The sequence below is a fragment of the Lissotriton helveticus genome, chromosome 11, assembly GCF_964261635.1.
Source record: "Lissotriton helveticus chromosome 11, aLisHel1.1, whole genome shotgun sequence".
Lineage (NCBI taxonomy): Eukaryota > Metazoa > Chordata > Amphibia > Caudata > Salamandridae > Lissotriton > Lissotriton helveticus.
This window is the reverse complement of record NC_136072.1, coordinates 603,402,533-603,429,910: the sequence shown is the minus strand read 5'-3', so window position 1 is coordinate 603,429,910 and position 27,378 is coordinate 603,402,533. Positions and strand designations below refer to the sequence as shown.

Genomic DNA, 27,378 nt, shown 5'->3' with positions numbered 1-27,378 from the left:
CAGCACTATCTCCCTAGTCTATAAAAAAATTGATTAATGATAGGTCTGACCTCCTTTTACATCTTCGGGACTTGTGGACCCGTGACGGCCTTGAATTGGATGACGAGGACTGGCAGTCGGCCATCTCCTCTCCAAAGGAGGTCGCGATTCCAGCTCGACTCCGTCTGGTTCAGCTTAAGATTCTTCATAGAGTGTACGTCACGGGCCCCCGTTTGGTTAACATGGCCTTCTCTGAGGAGGGGTTGTGTAAGAGAGGATGTGGGCAGATAGATACGTTTCTCCATATTATTTGGGAGTGCTGTGAGGTCGCGGCCTTTTGGAGAGGAATGTATGATGTAATGAGCGCAGTAACGGGGATTGCCCTCTTGCCGGAAGCTAGACGATGTTTATTAAATGTCTGGGAACCCACGGATTATAATGTAGCTCAGACACAATGGGCGACACTGGGAGCCATGATTGCCAAGCGAGACATTGCTCAATTGTGGGGATCCCACAGGCCACCTTCGGTTGAAACATGGAAGGAGAACATGGACTGGAGCATGTTTAGGGAAAAAACAGTATACTTGGCCCGGGGTCGACCCGGGAAGTGTTGCAGAGTGTGGGGACCTTGGAATAGCTATCGCGGCGAGATCTGTGCACCACCCATAATAGAAAACACTGATGTCCCACCTTCCCCCTGACCCCGCATTCTGATTATTTTATTGTATGTATATTGATTTGGCCCTGTCCTCCCCTCCCATATATTGATTGTTGACTTTGCTGTATTGTCTTTCCTTCCCCATTTGAATTGGTACTTCGTGTAACATATCTCTTCGCCTTGCTTGTTATATATATTTTTCAATAAAAAGAAATATAAAAAATAAAAAAAAAATAGTCATGCGGTGCTCTGCAATGAGCTGGTCATCTAAATTTCCCACTTAGCCGCCTAAATTGAACTGAGACATTTACTTATACTAGTTGAATTTTGACAGTGGCCTGTACATCTATTGCCCTCCAAGAATACAGAATCCCCAGAAGCAAAACAATGTGACTTTTGTAATTGAAAAAAATATTCTTCACAATTGGAAAGTGCTCCAATGTCCTTTTTTGAAATAAGAGTTTTGTTAGTCATACAGTCTCCTTCTCCTTGGAAAGTTCAATTGATCATTTGGAGCACTCTAATCTGCTGATAGTTTCCTCATGAATAATTAACATTGGCAGATATCCCTATTTCTGATATGAGTAAGAAGAAGCTGTTTTTCTATTCAGTAATTTGGTTAGGATGATAGCCAAAGGGTTCTGAAAATACTATAAATATATTTCTCAATGTAATACGCTTATTATTTTAGAGACTGTAAGAGTCATTTAGAGCCTGGGAGGTGGTTTTCCAGATCACTGGAAGCCACGGATTCCACCAGTGAAATTTTAGGCAGGGATCTCTATGCTTTCAGCAGAGCTGCCCCTCTGGAGGCTCCACTGAAGGCACTGAACTTTGCAGAGTGTGTGCCAAGTTTGTTGGACCCAGTCAGCATGGATTGCTTGTTATCAAGAAATAAACTCCCAAAGAAGGAATTTGTTTCTTGAAAGCAAACACAGTCCTGATACGCTGATAGTTATTTTTATTGCTTCCTTTTCGAGACAGCCAGGCTTTTCTTGGTGTTCCCATGCATGAAAAATATAAACTAAGAATGACAGCCGTAAATAGGGTGGCTCTGATGTATATCATTAACAGAATGAATCTTGGCAGACTGGTTGTCTGTCGTTAGTTCGCGGGGGAGGGGGGCGAATCAAAACTTGACTGGATGAGGAATCTGCTGCCTTTTGGAAGATGCCCTCCGTAGACAAACTCTAAATTACCCCCTTTGTCTCAAACTGATGGATATTTTCTGATAGTTGATGATTCAACAACAAAAACCATGTATAGGTTTGTTTAATTAGGAGATTCAAATTGTGCAACATTCGGCTCCAAAGTTGTTTTTTCTGCACCTCCTGTTTTTGATTGTAGTGGGTATGTGGTGTAAAGAGTCATTCACTATTCTCTGCCATGCCTCAAAGGTAGTCTTAGATGATGTATCCATTTCTCTGTGGTACAAACCACCAGTTGGCTGGCACACTGACAGTGATAATGGTATGCAGTCAAGGGGGTACACTTTCCTTTGAAGGGTGGTGCAGTCCAGTCACTCTCAGCCGTAAGGGGAAGACTTCCCTTTTTGGGGCCTTCTTCATAGGCAGTGGTTTGTTTGAGATTTAAGTTGCATATAGTTTGTTCCACAGTGTTGATCCCTTTATAGTGCAGGACCGCCCTCAGTGCTGCTGACCTTCTTTTGAACCCTAATCAGCAGATCAGGTAGGAAATGCTGAAGCAAAGGGCTGCAGGTAGGAGCATGGTAAAACGTTGAATGTTTTATTGGCCATTGTCCAGAACACTTTGCATTAGGAATACAATCTTTAATTCCAATAAAGATCTGAATTATGGTATTGCCAGCAAGACTTCCTTCACATATGGGTCAGGAAGTCTTGTGTATTGTTCCACTTAGTTCTCCTTGGTGATCTCTCAGAAAAGTATGCTTGCCAAGTCTATTCTGTTGGGTTTGCTTGTTTGCATGCTTCCAACAAACTGTCTACATACTTCCATGCCATCTTCCTCCTCCTTCCTTCTCTATACCACTCACTGTACTTCTGTTTTCTTCAGTCCGCTGTCCTGGCTCTTAAACTGGATTGCTGCATTCCCACCTCTGCTGCAATTGCAGATTATTTACTCTTCTCCAACTTTTGTCAGCATACCCTGGTTACACTTCTGCAGTACTCGTGCGGACTCGTTCAACCCTGAGTAGGGCAACTGCAGCACTCTGGCCTAATACTGAGCTCAAGCTTTTGTATGGGTCTTTCCTGTTTTACATTTATCTGGTGTGAGTCCTTCTTCGTCTCCAATCTTGTGTGTGCAGTTGTTAGTGGGTAATGGTCACTTTCCTATCACCTCGCATCGGCCAGTCAGGCCTCCCTTATTTGATCCGAAAAGCCTGTGCATACCAAAAGGCCTTCCTCCTTTAATAAGCACTGTGCAGGATGTAGAATTGATCCAGTGTTTGTAGCAGAATATGCCATGCCAAGTCTCCGTCAGCAATTATGATTGCACCAAACCATCCACTCCTCTCTCCCTTTCCGCATCCTATAGGAGATATTTAATTGTACCAACAGGAAGAGTCAAGTGAGACTAATCTCTCCATTGCTTCAAAACCCCCGTTGCTCTATCTGAAAACGCAATTCCCTTTGTGACACAGAAGTCTCAAGCTACCCTTGCACTTCAGGATTGAGGCAGTCTCCTTTTTGGCCTAGGGCTACTGAGGTGATTCACCAAGAGCTTGAATACGAATTTCTCCATGGGTGTGGGAGACACTCCTCAGCCTCAGCCTGTTTCTGTGATTCTGGGTCTGAGGTGGGTTGTACCGGTGAATAGAGCCTAGCATAGCCGCTCCTTGGAGAGTCATCTGCCGGAGTTCTAGTGTGATGATATCTGTATACCTCTGCCTTCATCTCTTCCTTCATCTTCTCTAAACTTCTGATCTACTCATGTTGATTGCAGAAGTCTGTCTAGAAGGAAAGTCATCAAGTATAAAGTGTCTTGGAAATAAATGACACACAAGTCATGAGTAGGTGTACTCTCATGAACTTTGATCTTGGTTCTTGCTGATTAATGCAAACGTTGTGCTTGCACTCTAAAACGCATTTGATTCATCTGGTCCGTTATTTACTTGAGACCTGGAAAGATCTTCTTTTCTTCTAAAAAGAGCATTGATCATCAGCTAGACAGCTTGTTGGAAGCTAGTACTGTAACAATCTGGTGGTTTGTTTGGCATCTTTGAGTGCCTTGCTGTGGTCTCTCATACCAAATTACAACCGCTATTCCAGCACCTACAGTTGAAATCACTTGTTGGATAGCCAAGCCTGCCCTGGCCCACCCATTTCTAGTCCCTATCCTGAGATGATGGTTCTAAGCTTCCATTGTTTTAGCTCTATGCGACTTCTGCATGCTAACACTGCAAATCGCCACTGCATCATTTGATTGTGGGGCTTCTACATGAGTGTCTTGCTGGACAGATAATGATTACCCTGCTCCGCATAAATATTTTGGGGGCAAAGGTAGCCTATCTGACTCTAAGAAGCTTTTTATTCAAAGGGTGTATGGTGCACATGAACAATACCAAAATTCCCTTCCTGATTTAAAGACAAGTAGGCATTCAGGCCTCACAACTATGCTCAGCATGCATTAGCGGTTTGGCACAAGGGCCTTGTATGAGAGCATGTGCCCTATGGTTACCTGTTTTGATGGGGTTGGCACCAGAAGGTAAAAGACTTTGAGCAAGGGTCTTCATTCTGGAGTAAGAAATCTTCATGAAGTCATCCATCTGGACTCAAAGGCTTAGAGGTGCTAGCCTGTTCATGTTTTTTAAAACTACAGCGCCCTCAGTTCAACTTCCAGATCGGTAGGCAATCCGGATCACTAGATGATGATCTTATTCTTACTTGCCTTCACTTCTGCTACTCCTATTCAAAGAGTTCTTCAGAAGATCAGAAAGAGCCCTCAATGCATGGATATTTTGATGCAATTAGGTAGGACTCGCCAAACATGCCTCTCCTATCTCCTGCATCTTCGTCCATTTTATTGAGAAGAGACAGCTGGTCTGCGGGTTCTCTGAAGATCCTTCACCCTCCCTACCATTGCTTTAGCTTGAGCATTTGCGTTTTGAGAAGTCATCCTTTGACCACTTTGGCCTCACTTCAGAGAACTCGTTTGTCCTAGCAGCTACCAGGAATACTTTCACCACAACACCGCGCAGGGGCCAGCTGCTAAAGAACTGTTATTAGGGTTTACCAAAAAGTATCATTTGGCCCGATGAATTAAATCATGCACTTCACCTGACATCTAGTCGAATCTGTTGTCTTAGGTGTCACTTTCAAAACCCAGCTATTGGCCATTGAAGTGGCATTTGAAGCTCCTATTGCACTAGTGTCCCAAAATCAAGAGCCCTGTTGTCTCTCGGGATTTCAGTCAGACTTTGGTCAAATTGATGCACAAACCCTTAAACCCATGGCCTCTTACGCCTTAAAACACTTCAGTTGATAGACCTTTTTTGGTCACGTTAACTTCAACAATGCACATGAGTGAACTTCAGGCCCAGTTGTGCTTTTATAACTTGCAAAAGATTCTGTACAAGGTGCTCATTGAGTTTCACTTGAAAGGAGATGATTATGGTGCTCTGGTGAGAAGGCTCTGGACCACCCCAAAACGGAGAACAGGTTAAAATGTAACTTTGATACAGCCAGAGCTCTCATTACTGCAGATCAGTTCTTGATATTTGCACGCAGGGCAGGGATGCTAGCCAAGGGGCTGCCCAGGTCACAAGTGCTAAATTGACCACATATACCTGCTGCTACAGGTATATGCGGGACAGGTTCTTCTTTCTGTTCAGTCCACTAACAGTGGCTGATTCACATTTAGTTACATCCCCAATGCAACTGACAGAAGTATGCAGGGTGGATACAAGTAATACATTTTTTAAATATAATACTTCGAAATTAATTTCAATAAATATATAATTATATATAGCAATGTCAAAAAAACAAAATCTATTATAAATGTAAAACTTGACAATAAATTTAGGCAATAGCGAAATAATTCACATTATACTTCACAAAACGTAAGTAAAATTAAAAAAAATATAAAATAAGAAAATAAACTTCAAACAACTGAACTCCATTAAACAACAAATTGTGAACAAAATTAGCAATCTCGAATCCACCACAAAAAATAACATTTAAAATTTAAAAAACAAGGGATCAAATGTACCACTCTCTCTTGAACCTAAAATACTGGTGGAAAAGTATTAAACTTTAAAAAGATAACATTGACTAGTCCCACTCCAATATAAGCAACAGCAGGGAAAACATGGGACTTGAGGGCTTCAGATTTACTATTCCCACTCTACATACATTAAGCAATGTTGGTGAAAGGGCTGGATTGTGGAGGGGTTTAATTTACTATTTGCACTCCAGTCTAAGCAACAGTAGGGAAAGTGTTGAAAAATATATTTAAAAAATCCCCTAAACAATTCATATAAAAACATTATTTACATTAAAGTTTTATTTTAAAACGTTCTATTAACCTAAACGAAAGTACTTAAAAATATTTTTTTAATGATAGAAAATATGCAGTATAAACATTGTCTCCAAATTAGTAACATCAGTAATAACTCAATCTGCAATAAAAAAAATCCCTCTCTATTGCAGTATAATCCTGACCACTCACAAAATGTATGAAATGATACAAAAGAAAACTACATCATAACAAAAAATAAAAAAAGTAAATGTTCACACACATAGCGCATTAAAAACAAATTCCTAATTATTTTTTTTAATATAATTATAGAATTAAAATGAGTCAATTGTAGAAATGTGAACGAATTAACAAAGTACATCACGGTTCGTTCCCTGGCACCGGCGGCAGGGGTCTGCCCAGCACCAAGTGACTCTAGGCAATAGCTCGCTTAATCATCCCAACGGCCCCCAGCGCCGGGACACCCATGGGTATCTGTGCGCTTTACGAATACTGGATTTATAAATACTGGATTTACATAACAAATATATTTACCCTAAATAAAAATATGACATAATAGAAATTGCAGCTACAGTTACATTACATAATTAACCAATTACATTTTACAAACTGTAAAAAAAAAATATCTTCCCAACTTACTATTCTACAAATTCAATAACCCACCAACAATGTAAATAAAATTAGGTAAATTCAAAAGCACTTCATAAAAATTGCCAAAACACTACTGAAAATAATTTCAAGAGACTAACATTTTCTACTAATAATGCAGAAAAAAATCATAAGCCTTACAAAATAATACTAAATCGATGTAAGATACAACTATATTTAAAAAACTCATACCTGTGATATTCTGTACCACAAAATTCTTGGAACCACTATATTGTTTGATAGTATTTTCCTGAAGATATTTTTGAAACCATATTAATATTGTGAACTGGTGAGGGTGCTCACCCTCTTAGGGAAACGTATACTCATCTATGATAGACCCATGAACAGGTGGTATCCCACACACAAAGTTCCCTTTAGTAGTTATTGAGGCATTTTCTTGGTACCCTCTTTTTGGTAAAGGCGGCCTATGTATTGGAGTCACGGAATTACAATATATTTAGCTGTTGCCATCTTCTTGGCACACTTGACCTGGTCCTAATTTTCTTATAGTTGATAATGGAAAATGATTGGGCATAAGAGTATTAGTAGTACTGGGGCTTTATATTATTGTACTCTGATTATCAATGTCAGCCCACTGTTGGTGCTTTTTCAATGTATTTTGATCTAGCTAAATGAAAAATGACAAAATAAGGTGTGCTGTATAAATGGTAGGAGTGAGAGTTGTGCATCTCCTTGAGGCCTTTAAGCTCTTGGAGGGGGTTAAATGTAACTTAATGTGGGGGGGCGTGGCCACGAGCCGAGCATGGCGGACAAGTTCCAGAAGAGCTCCGTCCACTGCCCGATTAAATTAGCGAAATATCTGACTTCAAGCCTTCCCTGGCCGCCCAACTACTCCCCACAATCGGAGGGACTGCCACAAACACTCGGTGGCGCCTGCGGGTCCCGGACTGCGTGGTGAGGCGAGCGCGGCCCCTGGCTCGAGCGGGGCCTAACATCTTCCGACAGACCGCGGACTGGAGTTGTGGGGAGGGCCGGCCGCGATGCGCGCCTAGACTCCTGCACTGAGCCGGGGACAGCTGCGCAGGGCGACACCCCTGAGAGGAACGGCGGCCGCTGCGGACACACGCGGCCAGGAAGAAGACACGCACATAGGGTAAGACCCTATGCAAGACTGGCGGTTCTCCTCGGAACGGCGGCGTGGGCACCCGAGCTAAGGCGGACGGAGGCGCAGAAATAAGCGGCCCCACTGAGTGGAGTGACGGCGGGGATCATACGAGTGGTCGGAGGACTCACCGACCCACTGGGGAGGGAGCCTAAGGTTCGCTAAATACGAGCAGGTGATTGTCTGGGAGTCCCGAGGCTGGATTGGCGACGCTGCGCAGACTTCGCGGCTGGGCAGGAAGTACGGGTGCCATTTTGGGCTCATCGCGCCGGCTGCAAGACACCGCTGGCCTGAAAGAGGGCTGATAACGACCGAGCGGGCATCTTGGGAGGAGCTGCCAGGCGCACCATATCAGAGGCAAGGAATAGTGCAATAGGTGGAAACGTGAATGACACTGGACTGGTGCGACCTGTTCTACCTTGCTGGCCAACACAGGAGGTGGGAACATTGCATGTACCACTTACGACTGGTGTAATCAGGCGGAGTCCTTCTAACAGTTAGCAGCTTGCCAAACGTGAGGGCCCCAGGAGCAGGGAGTTGCATAGAGGTGATGAGTGCCGCGGCTTGGCACGGAACCTGCAGTGAGCGGAGCGCCTGTCGGATAGGGGCGGCACCGGACACGCTATTCACAATAACCACGAACCTAACAGCTGGTGATAAGCCTGTACCCACACGCTCCGGAGCACCAATGCGACCGACTGCGACGCTGGTGAGTGTGAACATTGTGGTGACTCAACACAGAAGCTTGCACTGGGAGCGATAGGGACATCGCCGCCGCCAACCTGCTGACGGATATAATGGGGAGAAACAGAGTGAAGGCGCAGGACCAGGGGGCCACAGCCGATATTCAATCCACTGGATCCGAGGACCAGTTGGCGTCCTCGAATGTGGAATTTATACCACCAACGGGCAAATGCTCGCAAGACGCCAAATTGGACCTTATCCTGGCCGAAATCAAGGCGTCCAGAGAAGCTCTGGAACTGAGGATGGACAACATGGCGACTGGCCTCTCGCTTCTCAGAGCTGACCATAACAAACTGGCGGAGAAGGTCTCGGAACACAGGATTGCCCTTGATGATCTAATACCGCAACAGACAGACCACTCCACGAAAATTGAGTCCATGGAAAAACAGATTAAACTACTCTGGAACAAGATGGACGACGCGGAAGGGCGGGCCCATCGCAATAATGTGCGAATATTGGGTATACCGGAACGAAGCGAGGGGAGGAATCCTACGCAGTTTGTCGAAGACTGGCTGAGGAAGGTGGTTGGCCCACAGTACCTTACCCCACTCTACAGTGTGGAGAGAACCCACAGAATGCCTGCGATTCTGCCAAAACCGGGACCGCCGCCACGTCCACTCATAGCACGTTTATTGAACTATAGGGACAGAGACTCGGTGCTGCGAGTGGCGAGGGAGAAGGCACCGCTGAGATATGAAGACAAGACTATCTCGGTGTACCCGGACTTTACCCCGACAGTGCAGAGAGCTAGATCAACATTCCTGGGAGTCAAGCGAAAATTGCGAGACAGGAATTTAAAATACGCACTGTTGTTTCCAGCCCGCCTCAAAATAATGCATGACAACAAGTCCTTGTTCTTTGATACACCAGAAGAGGTGGCGGAATGGATGGAAGTGACTCTGACCCCCACCTGCTACACAGGACCCGCTGTAGGAGAATGGGGGGATGCAGCCTTCGCGCACTGGGAATCGTCACCGCGCTACTGTACAAGGAAGCCGCGTGAAGGACTCGTCGGGAACTGGAGGAACAGGGTCTGCCCGCTTAGGGAAAACGGCAGCGGTAGGCCGACTGACGGAGGCTGCGCTGGCTGCCCACGATGTGAGGGATACATTGACCGCGGACAGCCATTTCGGTACCCACACTGAGGGATCGGGCTCGGCTGACAGTATACAGCTCTTTCCTAAGATCACAGCCCAGGAGGCGCACAACCTATGAGTAAGGGTTTGGAAGTCTCCGATTGGTAACGTATGAGACTTGCAAGGGGGGTGGTTGGGTGGCTGGGGGAGAAGGACAAACTTGACTAAGACAAGCTGAAGCAACACCAGCCGGCTTTGGGCAGGATGCGTGGCGCACACACCCCCAGTGCATAGCCATGTGCCAGTTTTGTCTTTGCCCCTGTTGGGCACTACTGTTTGGACCTCAGGAGGTTTCACTTGGGGACCTTGATGTTAAGGGGTTGCGCGTAGTTATGGCACTGCAATTACTGGCTTTACAAAACACATTTATACTGGTCTGGAGCCCAACACATGTACTTCCCGCAGACCACAATGGGGACTCTTAACAACTACAAACTGTGCACCTGGAATGTCCGAGGTATGGGGTCAATACATAAGAGACACAGGATTTCAGCACACCTCAACAGGAGGAATGTAATGATAGCTTGCCTCCAGGAAACCCACCTGAACAGTGCAGAGGGTGCGAAACTCCTTAAGAAATGGAAGGGGCAGCTGTTTGCTACCTCTTACTCTGTTCTCTAGAGGGGCGGCGGTATGGATCAGGAACTCAGTACCATTTAAGTTGTTGGAGGAGAGGTTGGACAAAAACGGCAGATATGCATTTGTATATGGGTTGTTGGATGGCTCCCCCGTGGTAATTGGTAGTGTATATGCCCCGAACACGGGCCAATCAGACTTTCTGACTGTCATGAATGGGGTATTGGCGGATTGGATTGAATACCGTTGGATTATAAGCGGAGACTTCAATGCAGTGTTGGACGTCTCTATAGACAGATCGCACCCACCTATGCAAAACACTGAGAGCAGAAGACAGGCAGAAGCACTCGCGCGGTGGGCGGAGGGGTGGGATTTGAAGGATGCTTGGCGCTGCAAACATCTGAGGAACAGGGAATACACATTCTACTCCCCACTCCATAGGCTGCACACCAGAATTTATCACGTATTCTGTACTACACCACTACTTGGGGCAATAGTACTAGCGGAGCACATGGGCAAGACTCTGATCACAATCCAGTAGAGGTTACACTACAATGGGGGAAGGCCCCGACACCTATCCCGACGTGGCGACTCCAGCCGGAGCTGCTGGAGGACCCGGTATTCCGAACAACCCTAGCTGACGCAATCACAAATAATTTTCACTCAAATGCAGGCACAGCTAGCTCAAGACAAATAGAGTGGGACGCCTTCAAGGTGTACATCAGAGGGGAAGCAATGAGCACTAAAGTGGGCATGAGACATATTGTGATGGACAGGCTTCGAGACATAGAGGGGCGTCTGGCACTGCTTGAAAGCGAGGCTGCAGGTACGAACATACCCTTTACACCACTACAGCAGGCAAATATACAGCACGCTGAATTGCTAGAAGAGCTGCGGGTGCTGGACTATAGAGAATACACGAGCAGACAGCATGCGCAGGCGGAAAGGTCAGGACCCCTGCTAGCCCGGATGGTTCGGGATGACCCGGTACCTGTGCCCATTCTGGAAGTTCTTGATAAAGAGGGAACACATGTTGAGACACAACTAGACATTAATAATGCCTTCAGGGATTACTATGCAACACTGTACGGCCCACACCCGCCACTATCTGAACTAGCATTTGAAGAGTTCATGGAGGGGCTAAATATACAGAGGCTTAAGGAACACCAGAGTAAGGAATTAGCGCGCCCTATCTCAATTGCGGAGATACGCCAGGCAATGACTGCACTCCCACGTAACAAAACCCCTGGAACAGATGGCCTACCGGCTGAGTTCTACGGGGCCTATATTGATTTGCTGGCTCCACGTTTACAAGTAATGTATCAGGAAGCGCTGAAGTCGGGGGGGACTATCACAATCGACGTTGCAGGCACTAATAGTCTCACTGTTCAAGCCGGGAAGAAACGGCCTGCACCTTGCAAACTATAGGCCTCTGTCATTGCTCAACACGGATTATAAGATATTGAGTAAAATTCTTGCGGCGAGACTGGCTCAGTATATCCCACAACTGATCCACCCTGACCAATGTGGCTTTGTACCTGGCAGGAGTACGGCTATGAACCTGCGGAGGCTTGGCCAACTCATGCTTGGCGAGCAGGCACAGTTGGGAACGGAGGGCTGTATCTCTCTGGATTTGAGGCAGGCATTTGACTCCCTTAGATGGGATTATATGTTAGCGACATTCCGGAAATTTGGAATTCCACCCGAATACATCACATGGGTCCGGTTACTATATACCCGACCGGCGGCCCGGGTCCGCACGAACAGATGCATTTCAGAACCGCTGGACATAGCGAACGGGACGAGGCAGGGATGTCCGCTGTCTCCACTATTGTTTATTTTAGCACTGGAGCCACTGCTATGCAAACTCCGCAAATCGGCACAACACAGAGGCATCCGTAGGGCTGGGACAAGTCACGTAGTATCAGCGTATGCGGATGATATCATTCTTTACCTGCATGACTTAAGGGGAGAACTGCACCCCATCCCTGCACTCTTTGAAAGCTTTAGGGCACTGTCGGGTCTCACCATCAATGGGGCGACCACCCAACTGCACTTTGAGCCACACGCCTTCCAGATGGCAGAGACAACGTTCCGCTACCTGGGCATCCAAGTGTACAGGGAGGCGAGGGACATGATAGATGGAAACCTGGGTAGGGCAGTTACGACACTGAAATCGCAAATACAGTTCTGGACTGCGTTGCCATTGTCGGTGGCGGGCAGAGTGGCCATCTCTAAAATGGTGGTCCTACCCCGCCTTATTTATTATTTCACGAGCTTGCCATTCAAGGTCCCTGCCTCATTGTTTACGAGGTTAAATACTTTGCTGACGGAACTGGTGTCGGGCACGGAGAGGCGACTAATTAGCCTCGCTACGCTGCAGCTTCCCACGTCGGCAGGCGGAATGGGGGTCCCGGACATGCGGGCGTACAGCTACGCTTGCCAAATACAGTGGTTGGCGTACTGGCTGGCGGGCCGCAACTTACATGAAATTGACATGTCAGAGGCGGAATGGAATAAAGGAAAGGTTCATACTTTGTTGCTACCAAGGGCGGAGATGCCAGATACGGCGCCCCCACTGCTGAAACTAGCGGTTAACCATTGGAAGAAAGCTGTGAGGTACACCTCGTCTGCGACTCCCTATGCACCTACGATACCGCTTCTTGGACTTCCCCTAAGATCGGGAACGCTATCAAGCAGGGCATTCACCACATGGCATGAGGCAGGGGTGTCACATGTAGGGGACTTCTTCGCAGAGGGCCGAGTTATGTCCTTTGAAGACTTTAGAAACACACACCACACCCCAAGGGGGACGTTCTTTTTTTTATTTATTTTTTATTTTTATAAAGACCTTTATTTAGCAGATCACATCAAACATTCCTCGCCTACAACCCATCGGGCCGGCCAACAGTAAGAGACCAGTTAGTGTACAAATTTTTTTAAAACACAGCCCAGACCGTCAACCCGTGGGTACAGCGGCGTTGCAGAGTGTACATACGTGAGATCCCGAAGGATAATGAGGGATGAGGAAGGTCACATTTTACATTTTAACACATATAATAAGGTCAATTTGTGTAGGATTCCCCGGAAAGGGAACAAACAGAAAACACCCCCCCTTTAACTTGGTCGATACGTTACACGGCTGTAGGTTCAGAGCAGTTCAGGTGCATATACGGTACCTAAATGCATATGAGTGCTAGGAGTCTGGTTGCAATGGGCTGCCCTACATTTCCAGTGAGCTAGACTGTGTGGTCAGCGGGGGCTCACAGATATTTCCCCTGTATTCGTTCCACCTGGACCATATTTCCACCCATTTGCGAGGACAGCCTTGTGAGACATACACCGTCTTCTCCTGCAGCATGCACCAGTCCATGTCACATTTCCAGTCTCTCAGTTTCGGCGGGTTGGGTTCACCCCACAACCTAGCAATGTTCCGTTTGGCCACCATCAGCCCAAAAGGGGGACGTTCTTAACGCATGCAAGGATATGCCGTTATATAGCACTGACCTGGGCGCCACAAGGGGAGGAACCTGGTACGAACCCGCTACTGACAATGCAATACCTGATGGGAACTGGCAGTCACCTGACTAAGTGGCTCACGAGTGGCATTAGAGAAGGGAGAGCGATAACATTACGACCGTTGCGAGATAGGTGGGAGGAAGATCTGGGGAGACCACTCAGGGACAAGGAATGGGAGAGGATTCTTAAATTCCCGAAGGCAGTATCAAGAAACCCCAAATTTAAATTTATACAGCTTATGCTATTACATAGAGCGTACCGGACACCTCATCGTTTACACGCCATGTTTCCCAACACAGCTGACACGTGCCCCGCTGTGGCGTGGATGACGCGCGCTTGCTACATATGCTGTGGGATTGCCCAAAATTAGGATATTATTGGAAGTCGGTGCAGGATACTTTAACTAAGCTGGCCACCTCCAAGCCCTACACTGCATGGGAATGTCATTCTGGGATTGGGACCGGTGGAACGTAAGAAAAGTGTGGCCGCACGTTTCATTGGCCTGGCCCTGCTACTTGCTAAACGCACCATCACAATGAAATGGAAATCGGCTAGACCGCCAGACCCGGAAGTATGGAGGGCGGAGATGATTCGGTGGGGGAAGGCGGAAAGCGCGACATTGCAGCGCGAGGAACGTAGGGGACTTCGGAAAAACCCGATATCTTTGGAGTGGAACACACTGCTGGGGTCATTTGAGTCTGGGGAGGACTACACATCTGATGATTCGACAACTGCCACTTAGGATGTGATATGCCCTGTTGGGTGGGGATGGAACGCATTCCAGATGGCACTACCTCATGCATAAAGGGACGTATGCAGTTCTAGATGCACAGTATGACGATCTTACTAGCAGGGAATTACGTACAGTTCGTAGTACGGATGCGGCAGACACAAAATGTATGTTGACCATTGTGGGATAGACCAGGTTTAATTTTTGATTTATTTAATAATGATTAAAATGCAGGAATTAGAAGTGCCGGAATGGGAGAGGAACGGGGAGGGGGGGAAGTTCATGGGGATGTTCAACTTAAAAAGAAAATGTTCCATACTTATATGATACAGATATGTACAAGGAATGCGAAATACTTGTGACAAAATTGAATGATATGTACTGTGTCTTCTTTTGTGACATGTGTCAATAAAAACAGATTTTCAAAACAAATGTAAGTTAATGTGTCTATTTGCTGAGCACCCAGTAAGAACACGACATTCCAATAATTTTGACCTCGTTGTCCATACAGACTGTACTAATCAATGAAGTTGATCATCTTAACCAACTTTATATTGGACTTGCATAACATAAGTTCTGTTCCCATTTCTTTCAAAGGGTTAACTTTTAGCACATAACTTAATTGGATTCCGGATCTTACAGGTAGTTTTCACTTTGCATTTGGACAAGTGAACGGTATATAATGGGGGCAAAGCACTATTCTTTCATTTTCCTTTTTTTTAATTCGAATTGGCGTGTAGGTGGACGGGGGCATTGATAGCTGTTGAGGAGGCGAGTCTCTAACCTGTTGACCAGACATTATACTGCAAACTAGTGAAACTAATGCAATCTTGTATTTTCAGCATTACCGGTATGTGGGTAAAACCGGGGATTACAAAGGAACCTATGTGGCCAGCGAGTCCCCTCTTCTTCATAACCAGGTTGCTCTTGTTGACCCTACTGACCGGTAAGTTCCATGAATATAACTCCTGCAAAAGCTGATACAAAGACAGTAGATAGTGTGATACAATGTAATTTCATGTTAAAGTATGACTATCCATCTCTAAACAAAGTTACTGTTTTTCTTAATTATAAAATACTTATTCGCCAGATATTTATTTAAGCTTTTAGGCAGCTCTGATATGACGCACTGCTACCAAGTAAAATGTGTATTAAGAGCTGCAGTGAAACCGATCAATGTATAATAGCACAAAAACATGTTTCCTATTTCTGAGTCCCTCTTTTATCAGCTAGGCAGCCCCTAATGTTCTCCTTTATCCAATATCTTCAACTCCTGGTATTTTTCGCGGAGGAAAATACAGTCCAGTGTTCACTTTCCTAAATACGCCACTTTTAGTTTGATTAATTGATTGTACAAATGCTGTTTGAGGCATTAATTCATGCCAAGGCATTTGGGAGCATCAGGAAATATCAGGTGTGTGGCAAATATAAGGAGAGGTACATACACATGATAGGTTTGTATTGGATCTTATTATGCACACTAGATAGTGGTTCATTTAGTATTTTCCAGTTAATTAGTTTTGTCAAATGTTCCCAGAAGAAACTCTTACATGCATGGCCCACTTTGTGGTGGAAACAGAGGGGCTTAGATCCCGTAGCTAGTGGGGTGGTAGATAGGTTAGTTCATGCAAATGATTAGTGGAGTGAAAAGATAGTGCTTGGTGCTCCCACTAAGGAGTTACCTGTCAGCACTAGTGGGTTTTGGCATATTAGTTCGTGTGAATGATTAGTGGGTAAACCGATAGGAGAGGGGAGACGGCAGGCAAGTAATTACCAGTTTGCAAGAAGGAAGAGTTGTGGGCTAAGAATTTAGAGAGGGCAGTTTGCAGAGGTGCATATATAAGAGGACAAGCTCTTTGTATTTACAGCCGCTTACTACCCTTGACGAGGCGTTGAATTACTTTTCTGCAAGTAACACGCTGCTCGAGAACTCAAAAGTATTTGTGGTGGATTTGTATAGGGAAATATAAGTTGTTAACTTGAGCGGTGGACATGTGAGTCTGTTAGTTTGATTGAATAGGATAAATGAGGGATACAGGAGGGAAAAGGCTAGGAAGTGTTATTCAGCAGATCTTAGTAGTAAAATGAAGTTTAGGGTGAGTCAAGGAGGGATAGAGGAGGGAAGCGTCTAGAAAGGGTTATATGGGAGATCATAGTAGTAGAACAATGTTTGGGGTGAGTCACGAAGGGATAGAGCAACGAAGAGTCAAGAAAGTTGTAGAATGAGATTTGGGATGATTCAGCAAGTGAAGGTAGAGGATATATTGAAAGAGTTCATAGGATGAGACAGAGTGGTGCATTGGAGGAAGTTGAAGGTTTTTATTTATTTCAACAGTAGAAGTAAAGTAATATATAGACACGTAACTACATAGAAAGGGTATACATGTATAAGAAAAATAATAGAGATCTAAAGTTGTATTGTGTAAAGTTCCATATGTGCATGTATGCATAGATGGTGAGAAACACCGACTTTAAGGTGTTGTTGTATGTAAAGCTAATTTAATTTTCTCATCATGTGCGGCTGGTTTCCTTTGAAAGTGGTTGAGGGAGTGAAGTGCTCCATCACTTCCAAAAAAGTAAATGAAACCCCCCTTCCCTCCACAGCCCCAAAGTAAAATGCCCCCCTTTCCAAAAGCCCAACATAAAACAAACCCTACCTCCAAAAGTCGAAAAAACACAACTAGAAGAACATTTTAAATAAATTAAATCAAAGGTACTCCTCAACAGCTGCACCTCCTCCTCGATGTTCCACTTCTGAGTCTGTTGTGGAAGTCTCACTCCCCTGACCAATCCAGTCGCTGCTCCCATGCTGTTAATCAGCATAAGTCTCAGTTAAGTGAACAAGGGGACCCAGTAGGATCGCTTTGGACCGTGGGTAGTTAATTATTACAGAGAGCAATGGTCCTAAGCTTAGAGAGGATTTTCAGACAAGTTGATTATAGACTACAATGAGTGCTATAAGTTTGCTTCCTATGTCCAGCCGGACATGGAATATTTATTTGGTCAATGTATAAATCACAAAAAATGGAAACACAGCAGAATTGCACAAGGGCACAGTCCTGTACCCAGGGTGAAGGAAAGAAAAGATGAAGATAGAAAGAACAAGCATTTACAATGCAATGGTTTTGCCTTTGTTAAAGTTAGAGCTATTGGCATTGCTCTTGACATTATTTTTATTTATGTTTTTTGTAAACATAAATAAATGGCATTGTCATTTACAATGCCAATAGCTTAATCTCTTGCCCCTCTTCATGAATGATGAGATTCTTTAAAAGATGTCGGTATTTGTCTAACAAGGTTCCTTTTAAAGTTAAACTGACTGCTTGGAGCTAAGGAGTGGGTGTTCCCCATTGAAGTCGATTCACTTCTGCGGTTCTGGTGAGAAGCCGTTCAATTACTGGTTGCAGGGCACCATTTATGTATTTTGTCATTTATGTTTCTGCTGCATGCAATGCTTAATTTGAACCAGTGGTTGACGGTGGGGCCCACGGGCTCTCATTTTTGCAGACCAGCACTTATTTTCTTGCATCAGACATTTACTGAGAGCAAGAGAGGGGAAAATACACAAAAAGGAAAGAAGGAGGAAGAGAAAGAAAGAAAAACATTGCAAAGGGATAAAGCAGGAACCTGCAAGAGTTGCACTTTACAAATACTGACTAAGATACAGGGGGCGGGAGTGCCACGTGGTGGATTAGAGAGGCATGAGCTGGATTTAACACTACGAAGCCTTGGTGATTGGTGTACCACATTTAATAGCGCAGTCCACAGAAATCCGAGCAGAGCTTTGGGAGCCCGCACTGATTCTTTTACAAAATAAGCACTGGCTGCATGTGGTTGGATGACGCCATAATGCTCTTAGAAGTCTTCAAAGCTTTGAGCCTGGCTTGCTTCCTGCTGCACAGTGCAGCGCACACTGCAGGCCTGCAAACCTCAAGCACTTCAGAGACAGGCACTTTGCTACAGGTGAACCTGATTTTGGGTGGTGCACTGCCAGTAAACAGAGTGCTCAGGAGTCCAGACAAAGTGTTCAAACAGCTGTTTAAAGCAGCACCACGCCACAGCTGCACCTCTTCTATGTCACATGTAGTGGTAGAGAAGGAAAACTTCTAGGCAACAACGGAAAGTGTGGCCTGTTAGTTCCTTTTGCACAGACAGTCCTGCAAAGTGGCGCAAGGGGGCTTGTAAATCTGCCCCAGTGTGTGTGATGGCACAGCGCAGGGAGTTCAGTGGGGGCCCAACCCTGAATGGAGCCCCTTGTGTTCGATGTTCACTTTCTTGGTAACTCACGTACCCAATCACGACATGAGACACCCCCCCCACACACACACAGGCCCCGTGTCATCTAACTTTCGCTCAGGCCAGTTGTGAGCAAAAGAACAATGGATTGGATCGCTACCCGAGCTACTGCAGGTGTCTAGAGTTATTGCAAGCAGCCTCCCATTCCCTTTTGTGTGTTTCACTGCAGCAAAGGTACCATTTAGGAGTGATGCCGTGCAATGGGCAAAGCAGACGTGCAGTAATTACTGCTGAGGGCAACTGCCTCCATGTGATCTCACAGCAGCGGGGCCCGTCCCTAATTTAACCTTGGACCAGACATTAGCATATTTGCCAACCCTACTGAATTAGGCACAAGACTACTGCTCTTTGGTAATTTATCCTCCTATTGATTTAGCATCGCATTCCTGCAGCTTTTTCAAGCCCTCCTGTCAGCCTGCAATCAGATCTGATCGTGGTGTCCTGAGAGCTGGCACAAAAGTGGAGACCAGTTCTCCGCTGCAAACACAGAAAGGCTTGCAGCGAGAAGCTGAGCTGCAAAATGACATTGTGTGCTACACCGAGTGAAAAAACAGGGCTTGCTAAACATCAGTCAGTGGAAAGGTATTGGGGTGGGGGGGGGGGGGGGAGTGAGAGACCCTGTGAGTGCAGGGGGCAGGGCTAATGGTTGCCCCGGATTTACCCGGACAGTCCCAGGTTCCCTGACACTTTTCTCAATTTAATAATAAATACATGTCTTGGTTTTCGAGACAAAAGTCAAGTCATTCTGCAAAGCAGCACACAATGTATGCTCTCGTTTCCACAGGCACCTATACAGTCTGACTAAGTGTGTCTTTCTTTCTATTAGGAAGTGCAAGAAAAGGCCAGCTTTACCCTCTCAGCAGAAGGGAGCCAGATACGGGCGGGTGAAGAGGGCTAGCACTTTCTCGCCTTGAACCTTTCCATGCAAATACATACTCTCTCACCAGAATAGGTACACACGTGCGGACACTCAACCCAGCAGATGCACAACAATCACCATCCAGCATTCTTTTGCCTGCCACATGCTCACTCACAAACGCTTCCAGCCATACTCTTGCTTTACACGTAATGTAGAGACGGTGCTATCTAGCATACCCTCAGACACGTGCACACACATCTCCGAGCCCTTTCTTTTCCACGCACACATGCAGTGTATTTATTCTATGTGCACCGACACCTTGTGTGGTCTCAATCTACATATGAACTGCAGTTTCTTTTTACTATCTCTCTTCCTCCACATGCACATCCTATGTCACCCCCGCCCCCACCTCCAGCGTGAGAGGGCCCGAGTGCAGCTGTCGCCCACACCCTGCTGACCTGACCCCGGACTCGTCTGAGAGGGCCCGAGTGCAGCTATCGCCCACACCCTGCTGACCTGACCCCGGACTCGTCTGAGAGGGCCCGAGTGCAGCTAATGCCCACACCCTGCTGACCTGACCCCGGACTCGTCGGGGTAAGCACAGCACAATGGAGCAGTAGTCGTCACAGCACAGCACTGTGCAGCCCCTGGACTCGAGCGGGTTGAAAACAAGGCGAGCCTCGGAGTACTCACAGCATCACCAGCAGCATCCCGGTGCCCGAACATGCCCCCTTCACCGCCATACTCCAGCAGACACCTCGGGCAGCAGACGCGATCCACTGCACGCCGCGGCTGTCTCCAGAGCAGCGTCAGTGCCGCCGGGGAGATCCCTGGGCTTCCAGGTTGGAGACCCCGAGGAGGGAGAGCCCAGGAAGGGAGGGAGGTTCAAGGGCTAGGAGAACAGATCCTGGAGTGGAACAGCTGCGCCTGCGGTGCCCCGGGGTACGGTCTGTCAGTGGGTCGAGGCTCTGGCTGCCCCTAGTCGTCCCCAGCCGTGAAGTGCCTCCCGCTGCCAGGAAAGTTCAGCCCGCTCCTGCAGCCGCCTGCAATTCCCAGCAGAGGCGACAACAGCCACCAGGAGACACGGAGGAGCCGTGGAAAGCTCAACCAGCAGGGGCAAGGACGACTTCTTCCGGCGGACACGCACACAACGCCCACCGCCGCGAACAGATCCTGGAGTGGAGCAGCTGCACCTGGAGAGCGGGAGGGGGGGTGCGGGGGCGGGAACGAACACACGGAGAGCGGGAGGGGGGGGCAGGGGCGGGAACGAACACACGGAGAGCGGGAGGGGGGGCAGGGGCGGGAACGGGCACTGGCAACAAATCACCTTCCATTGTGTCGGCTCGGAGTAGAGAGCCGGTCAGGTCTGCGTCCTCGCATGGAGAGCCGTCCAGCTGGTGTGAGGAAGGATGCTGGAGAAAGAATACAAAAATAAACACGCCCACCACCCGATGACAAGGCAAAAAGGGTGGAGAGCGACAAATTCTCGGGAACGCCCCCGAATCTGGTCCGGCCTTGACGGACAGATCTCTGTTCCAATGGCTAGCCTCCATTTATGGAGCTAGCCAATGGAACAGAGGGCGGATTCAAGTGTCCCTTACTGAAGAGTACAGATTTCTCCTGGGGGCGGAGCTAAAGCTCCGTGCCCCAGGCAAAACCTAAAAATGGTTTTTCAGGCAATAACTTTGGAGCGAAGCGTGGCTTGCATTTTCAATACATTGTACATCAAGCACACGACAACAGTATCTACAACAAGATAAACACAATGGTGAATTTGCAGCACTGTTTGTGAAAGTCGACGTTTCGATCACATGCTCCTATACTAGCGGGATCATCATCAGGACTATTTTAATGATTGCCTGGTTGTTTAAAAAATGTGTCGCCTGTTGGGACAAAGGGAGAGAAAAGATGGTGACTCATATGAATCACATATAGTGACTATACCAACATATCAGTGAGGATCGGTGACAAAGAAAACACCTTACTACGGACTCAGTGGTAAAATGTGCCGCGGTGTGGTAAACCGGCGCTTCCATCTCTACTAGGTTGGTTAACTCTGAGAGAGATGAGGGAAGTCTGGGAGGTCTGGGCGGTCACACACGGAGAAAGGTAACAATTAAAAAACTTGTGACACCATGCTTAAACCTCAGGTTATAGTGACAGCAAGACGGACCTTAATAACTCAGTGGTGAAAATGTGACAAGGTTTCGGTGAACCGGCGCTTCCATCTCAACTAGGTTGGGAAACACAGAGATGAGGGAATTCTCACACGGAGGCAGGTAACAATGCAAAACAAGTGACTCCCGCGATTAAAACACAGAGAATAGTGACAACAAGACTGTTGTATAGACAAGAGACTCACGGAATCGATAATCGTGGGTTCAAAACGATCACATTGCAAAATGATGCGGTCAATCGGGTAGACATTATTACAAGGGTGAAGATTGTGACAAGTCGGCGCATTGGCAAACGTGACTGCAATCACGAATACCCGCGTGAAGGTGACAGTGACGCCGGTAATGGCGATGTGGTTGGTAGGTGAAGAACCAACGCTAACCTTGACGTAGTACGGAGTGGAGTTCCGTGTGTCCAGGATCAGGGATCATGGTAATGGTAATTATTCCTAAAGGATCAAGTGAAAGGATACAGATTGGACTAATTTTGGACGGTGCAGGGCACCGGCAAACCAGGCGTAGGAAGTTTATGCGATTACCTGCATGTCCTGGTGGCGACTAATCCATTAAGTGGCATAAGCTGGGTTTCTCGGTAGGGCCCAGGAGAGGCTGTCGCATACGTTCGCGGTGTGGTTCCTTATGGAGCTGAGGAAAAGGGGATTGAGAAGAATGAGGATCCCGTGCCTCCGCGGTCGTGAAGGGCGGGTGGGGTACGGAAGAGAAGAGGCGCTTACGTTAATTAAGTCTCTTCTGGCGTTGAGGTGGTGGTCAGTCTACCTGGCCTGACCGGGGTTCGCGGTAGGGGTCCTAATGGAGCTGGCGGGAAAAGGGATTGTAAGGATTATGGACCCTAAGCAAGTGCGAGGGTCGAGGCGGGTGGGACTTGGAGTAAAGGGCTTACCTCAATTGAGTCTCTATCGGCGTTGACGTAGTGGTCAATCTGCCTGGATAAGCGCATTGGCAGGAACAACACAGCAGGCGCGGCGGTGCCGGTTATAAGCTGTGGTAGGGACGCACCATTTTAGGTCACGGGTATCGAAAGTGAGGAATGGACCGGGCGTGCAGAATCGAGGGAAACGGCAGCGGCCATTTTGGAACGGTGCTTAGTGCAATGGTCTGCAGTGGTGTGGTACCAGTTGGGGGCAGAATTAGGCATTAAGGTCTTATGGGTGAGGTTGTCATTATGGGACAGTTGGCTGGTGTGAATATGTGACAATATTTACATTAATTACATTTCTGTATAAGTTGTACACAATACATATTTGGTGCATTTTTATACAGTTCACATTTTTATATATACAATTCACATTTTTTTCAGCTTCTAGATCATGGATTCAGGGGTGTATCACTAGTCAAGAAAAGTTTTTCCTGTCCATATTGGTCTGTTGACCTGTGTGAAAAAGTCATTTGGCAGGATTCAGCAGAGTCCAGAAGGACAGCGATTCAGAGCAAAGATGTCCAATCTTCAGTTCTGTGACCGCCCAGACTTCCCTCATCTCTCTCTCTGTGTTAACCAACCTAGTAGAGATGGAAGCGCCTGTTTACCGCACCGCGGCACATTTTACCACTGAGTCCGTAGTAAGGTGTTTTCCTCGTCACCGATCCTCACTGATATGTTGGTATAGTCACTATATGTGATTCATATGAGTCACCATCCTTTCTCTCCCTTTATCCCAACAGGCGACACATTTTTTAAACAACCAGGCAATCATTAAAATAGTCCTGATGATGATCCCGCTAGTATAGGAGCATAGGATCGAAACGTTGACTTTCACAAACAGTGCTGCAAATTCACCATTGTGTTTATCTTGTTGTAGATACTGTTGTTGTGTGCTTGGTGTACAATGTATTGAAAATGCAAGCCACGCTTCGCTCCAAAGTTATTGCCTGAAAAACCATTTTTCTTTCTATCTTCTTCATCTTTTCTTTCCTTCACCCTGGGTACAGGACTGTGCCCTCGTGTAATTCTGCTGTGTTTCCATTTTTTGTGATTTATACATTGACCAAATAAATATTCCATGTCCAGCTGGACATAGGAAGCAAACTTCTAGCACTCATTGTGGTCTATAATCAACTTATCTGAAAATCCTCTCTAAGCTTAGGACCATTGTTCTCTGTAATAGTTAATCAGCATAAGAGCAGCACCAAGATTGGATGGAGCGGGCTGGCTAGACGCTCCTTCAGGCCCTGGAGGCGTGTGCTTGGTCTCCACCCAGCAGTTTAAGACAGCTGGGAGGAGAGCTTCAAAATGCGCATGTCACTTTGGCCGGTGCAAAACAGCCGGCCAGAGTGGCATGCGCACCTTTGAGCATCCAGCCAGCCACTTCTCCTGTCCTTTTGCTGCCGGTCGGCAGCAGAGGACACGCCCCACAAGTCTCTGGGCTTGGGGTCAGATGGCTGCTGCAGTGTGCACATCAGAAAAATAAAATGGCACGGAAATCTTTTCATTGCCATTTCATGTTTTCCTGCCCTTGTGAAGAAACCGCTGCTGTGTCACATATTTTTAAAGTCCGCTAATGCAGATCAGTCTAACAGCTGTTGTTTTATATATTTTTTCACACGTCCCTGTCTCACCAGTGCCTTCCTCCAGACCTCTCACCTGTCTGGTGCATGTAAGCCTCATCCTCCTTTCCTACTCACTAGAGCTTGCTTATTCCTCCACCTGCAGCAGGACGTCGGTGCGGGGAGGGGGCGAAGGCTGTGGGGTCCTAGAGAGACGGGCCGCCATCATAACAAGCATTTGCAATGCAATAGGTCTCGCATTAGGAAAGTTTGAGCTATTGGTATTGTAAATGACAAATATTTTATTTATGTTTTGGTTTTGAAAATAGTGAAATGAATAGCTTTGTCATTTATAATGCTAATAGTTTTAACTTTCGCAAATGTGACACCTATAGCATTTGTAATGCAATATGTGTTGTATTTACATGACTTAGATGTATTGATATTACAAATAACAATGGATTTTAATTTTTTTAAATAATTAATACCTAAATAAAAGTATTGTAATTTATAATGGCACTAGCTTTAACTTTTGTAAATAACTTTTGTGAAGATTACGTTTAGTGTATTTTATCGTGAAGAAAAATCAAGAACAGAGGTGAAATATTAACATCCTTTTGTGACATTTGTAATAAAGCTTGAAACATTGAGAAAACATAATTGAACCACTTGTTGTTGAATGGTTGCACAGATTGATGCTGTGGTGGTGCGGATTGATGTGGTGGCGACGAGTGATGATGTGGCGTTCAGTCATGCTGTGATAGCGCATAGTGATGTTGTGGTGCCCCTGAGTGATTCTGTGGTGCCCCTGAGTGATTCTGTGGTGCTCCTGACTGATTCTGTGGTGCCCCTGACTGATTCTGTGGTGCCCCTGACTGATTCTGTGGTGGTGCTGAGTGATGCTGTGGTGATGCGATAGATAGAGTGAGTGCGATAGATAGATAGATAGATAGAGGGACACAAGGGGGATGGGAAAAGTCTTATATTGGACAGCAGGCCAGTCACATTGTCATAAATAAAATACATGTGTTGGGTTGAAAGGGACAGAGCAGCACGGCACTATTCGCACTTTCCACCACTATCCCTCTAGTTGCGTTTTACTAATCAAAAAGTTGTTACTCTACAATGTTTCACTTCAAATGTGTGCTATTGCAACATGCTGGGGAAGCCTGTGGGAGGGAGGCTAAGATTCAGCAGGTAGACGCTGCAGTAGTTTAAGTTTCAGTTGGTGCAGGCTAGATACGATCCCCGTGACAATTTGTAGCAGCTGTTGATGACCGCCCAGGCTTGACTTTTTTTGGGCGAACTTTTTTTGGGCGAACTTTTTTTGGGCGACCTCTTCTGTGTCCTTTAAGAAAGAGATTTTAGCCGTTGCGGAGTTCACTAGATTTTTAAAGACATTATATGAAGATGGCAATGCTCAGAGGTTTTCAAGATGTAGGTTATTTAGCGATTGGTCCAAGAATTCTTTAAGACTATTACTGCAGCCATCTTTAATAATTGCAAATCACGTTGTTTGACATTGTTCAGCTGTGGTGGCTGGTAATTTAGAAGGGAAGGGGCTGATGGGACACACATACACACTCACAACCATGCATGCGTGTACACACACACATCCATTCACAACCCTAATTACTAACTATTCAAACAAACACGCACGCACCCACCAAACATTAATACAAACAAGAGATGCCAAGAAGCTCATCTCAGTAGGCGGCTGAGCGCTGTGAAAGCAACGGGTCTGAGCGGGGGCCGTGCCTCTTTCTGCATCACTCGAAGCACACGGAAAAGGAGGGGGTGGGGGAGGGGGAGGGCAATGCTGCATTTGTTCTCGGAGGGTAGGGGAAGGGCTCAAAATGTGAAGCGGGAGGGGGAATACCCAGAAATACTAGTGACGTACATGAAATTAAGTGTTGTAAAATAAAGAGTGTGCAGTGCACTCTGATGTACATACAGCACTGTGAATTATATAATGAATTGCACGTTAGGTTTCACAGGGCTGTGAAAGTCCACCCATCCAAAGTGGAGCGATACGGAGCCCTGCTACAGTGTGGTGGCAAACTGGGGAATGGAAAGCAACCGACAGAGTTGCACACCGCCGAGCAGAAGTAAAGGCCCGTGTGTTAAAGCGCGGTGCTTGACGAGCCGCATAAACAAGATGTTAATTAGGGGGAGGAGAAGTGAGGCCGAATGCGCTGGGGAAGCAACAGATGGCTTTGATGTGAAGCTCTTGGAGGCAGGCGGCTCGGACAAAGCTCGTGCACGAGAGCACATGCACTCGTGGAAATCCGCTTGGGAGAGCTTAGTGATTTAACTCTTGGTTTCACCACAACAGACTCGTCCTATTCATTCCTGCAGAATGGAATAGGCAGAGACCTAAAAATACACAACATGTAAGGATGACACTTTGCATACGTTAGATAGTGACACATGAAGATGAGACAAATGTAGTAGAAGCACAGTAAAAGTGTGTTCTAAAACGTGAAGATGAGGTGAAGATGAAGAAAACCTATATCAGACCATATTAATACTTCTAAACTAGCTGCACTAATACATTTATAATGCACATTCATGTATATTGATGGAATTTTGACGTTAAGTGAAGTGGCCTAATGTTTAAAATGCTTTCTGCTGAGAATGCACCAGCTAGAAAAATCGGTGCAAAAACATGTAGAAATGAAGTACAAGCTTGAAACTTCACATTGTTCTATTAGAACTTCTATAGTTTATGAAAATATAAAAAAACAATTGTGATAAGAGTTTAGAAAAAATATGCACTTATTTTCAAGTAACAACTAATGGTGATCATTCTTTATAACCTTTATGTGGTTTGATTTAATTTCACTATATGTGAGATTCATTTAGAGCTCAGTTAATTTAAAGTTGTGATGCTAACTTAAAGGCCTTTTCTAAATGCTTTTTTCTAATGCTGACGTTTCCTTTGAAAGGAGCCGACTACCTATCTTCAGTCAGCCCT

At 46.1% G+C, this 27,378-nt stretch overlaps 1 protein-coding gene across 1 annotated transcript in view; it reads left to right on the top strand.

Moving 5' to 3' along the window:
• MRPL24 (mitochondrial ribosomal protein L24) overlaps nt 1–27,378 on the top strand; it is a 141,492-nt gene that overhangs the window by 65,189 nt on the left and 48,925 nt on the right. Inside the window, exon 4 of the mRNA XM_078666422.1 lies at nt 15,413–15,516. Within this exon, the coding sequence (XP_078522548.1) occupies nt 15,413–15,516 (104 nt within the window). The remainder of the gene's footprint in view (nt 1–15,412; nt 15,517–27,378) is intronic.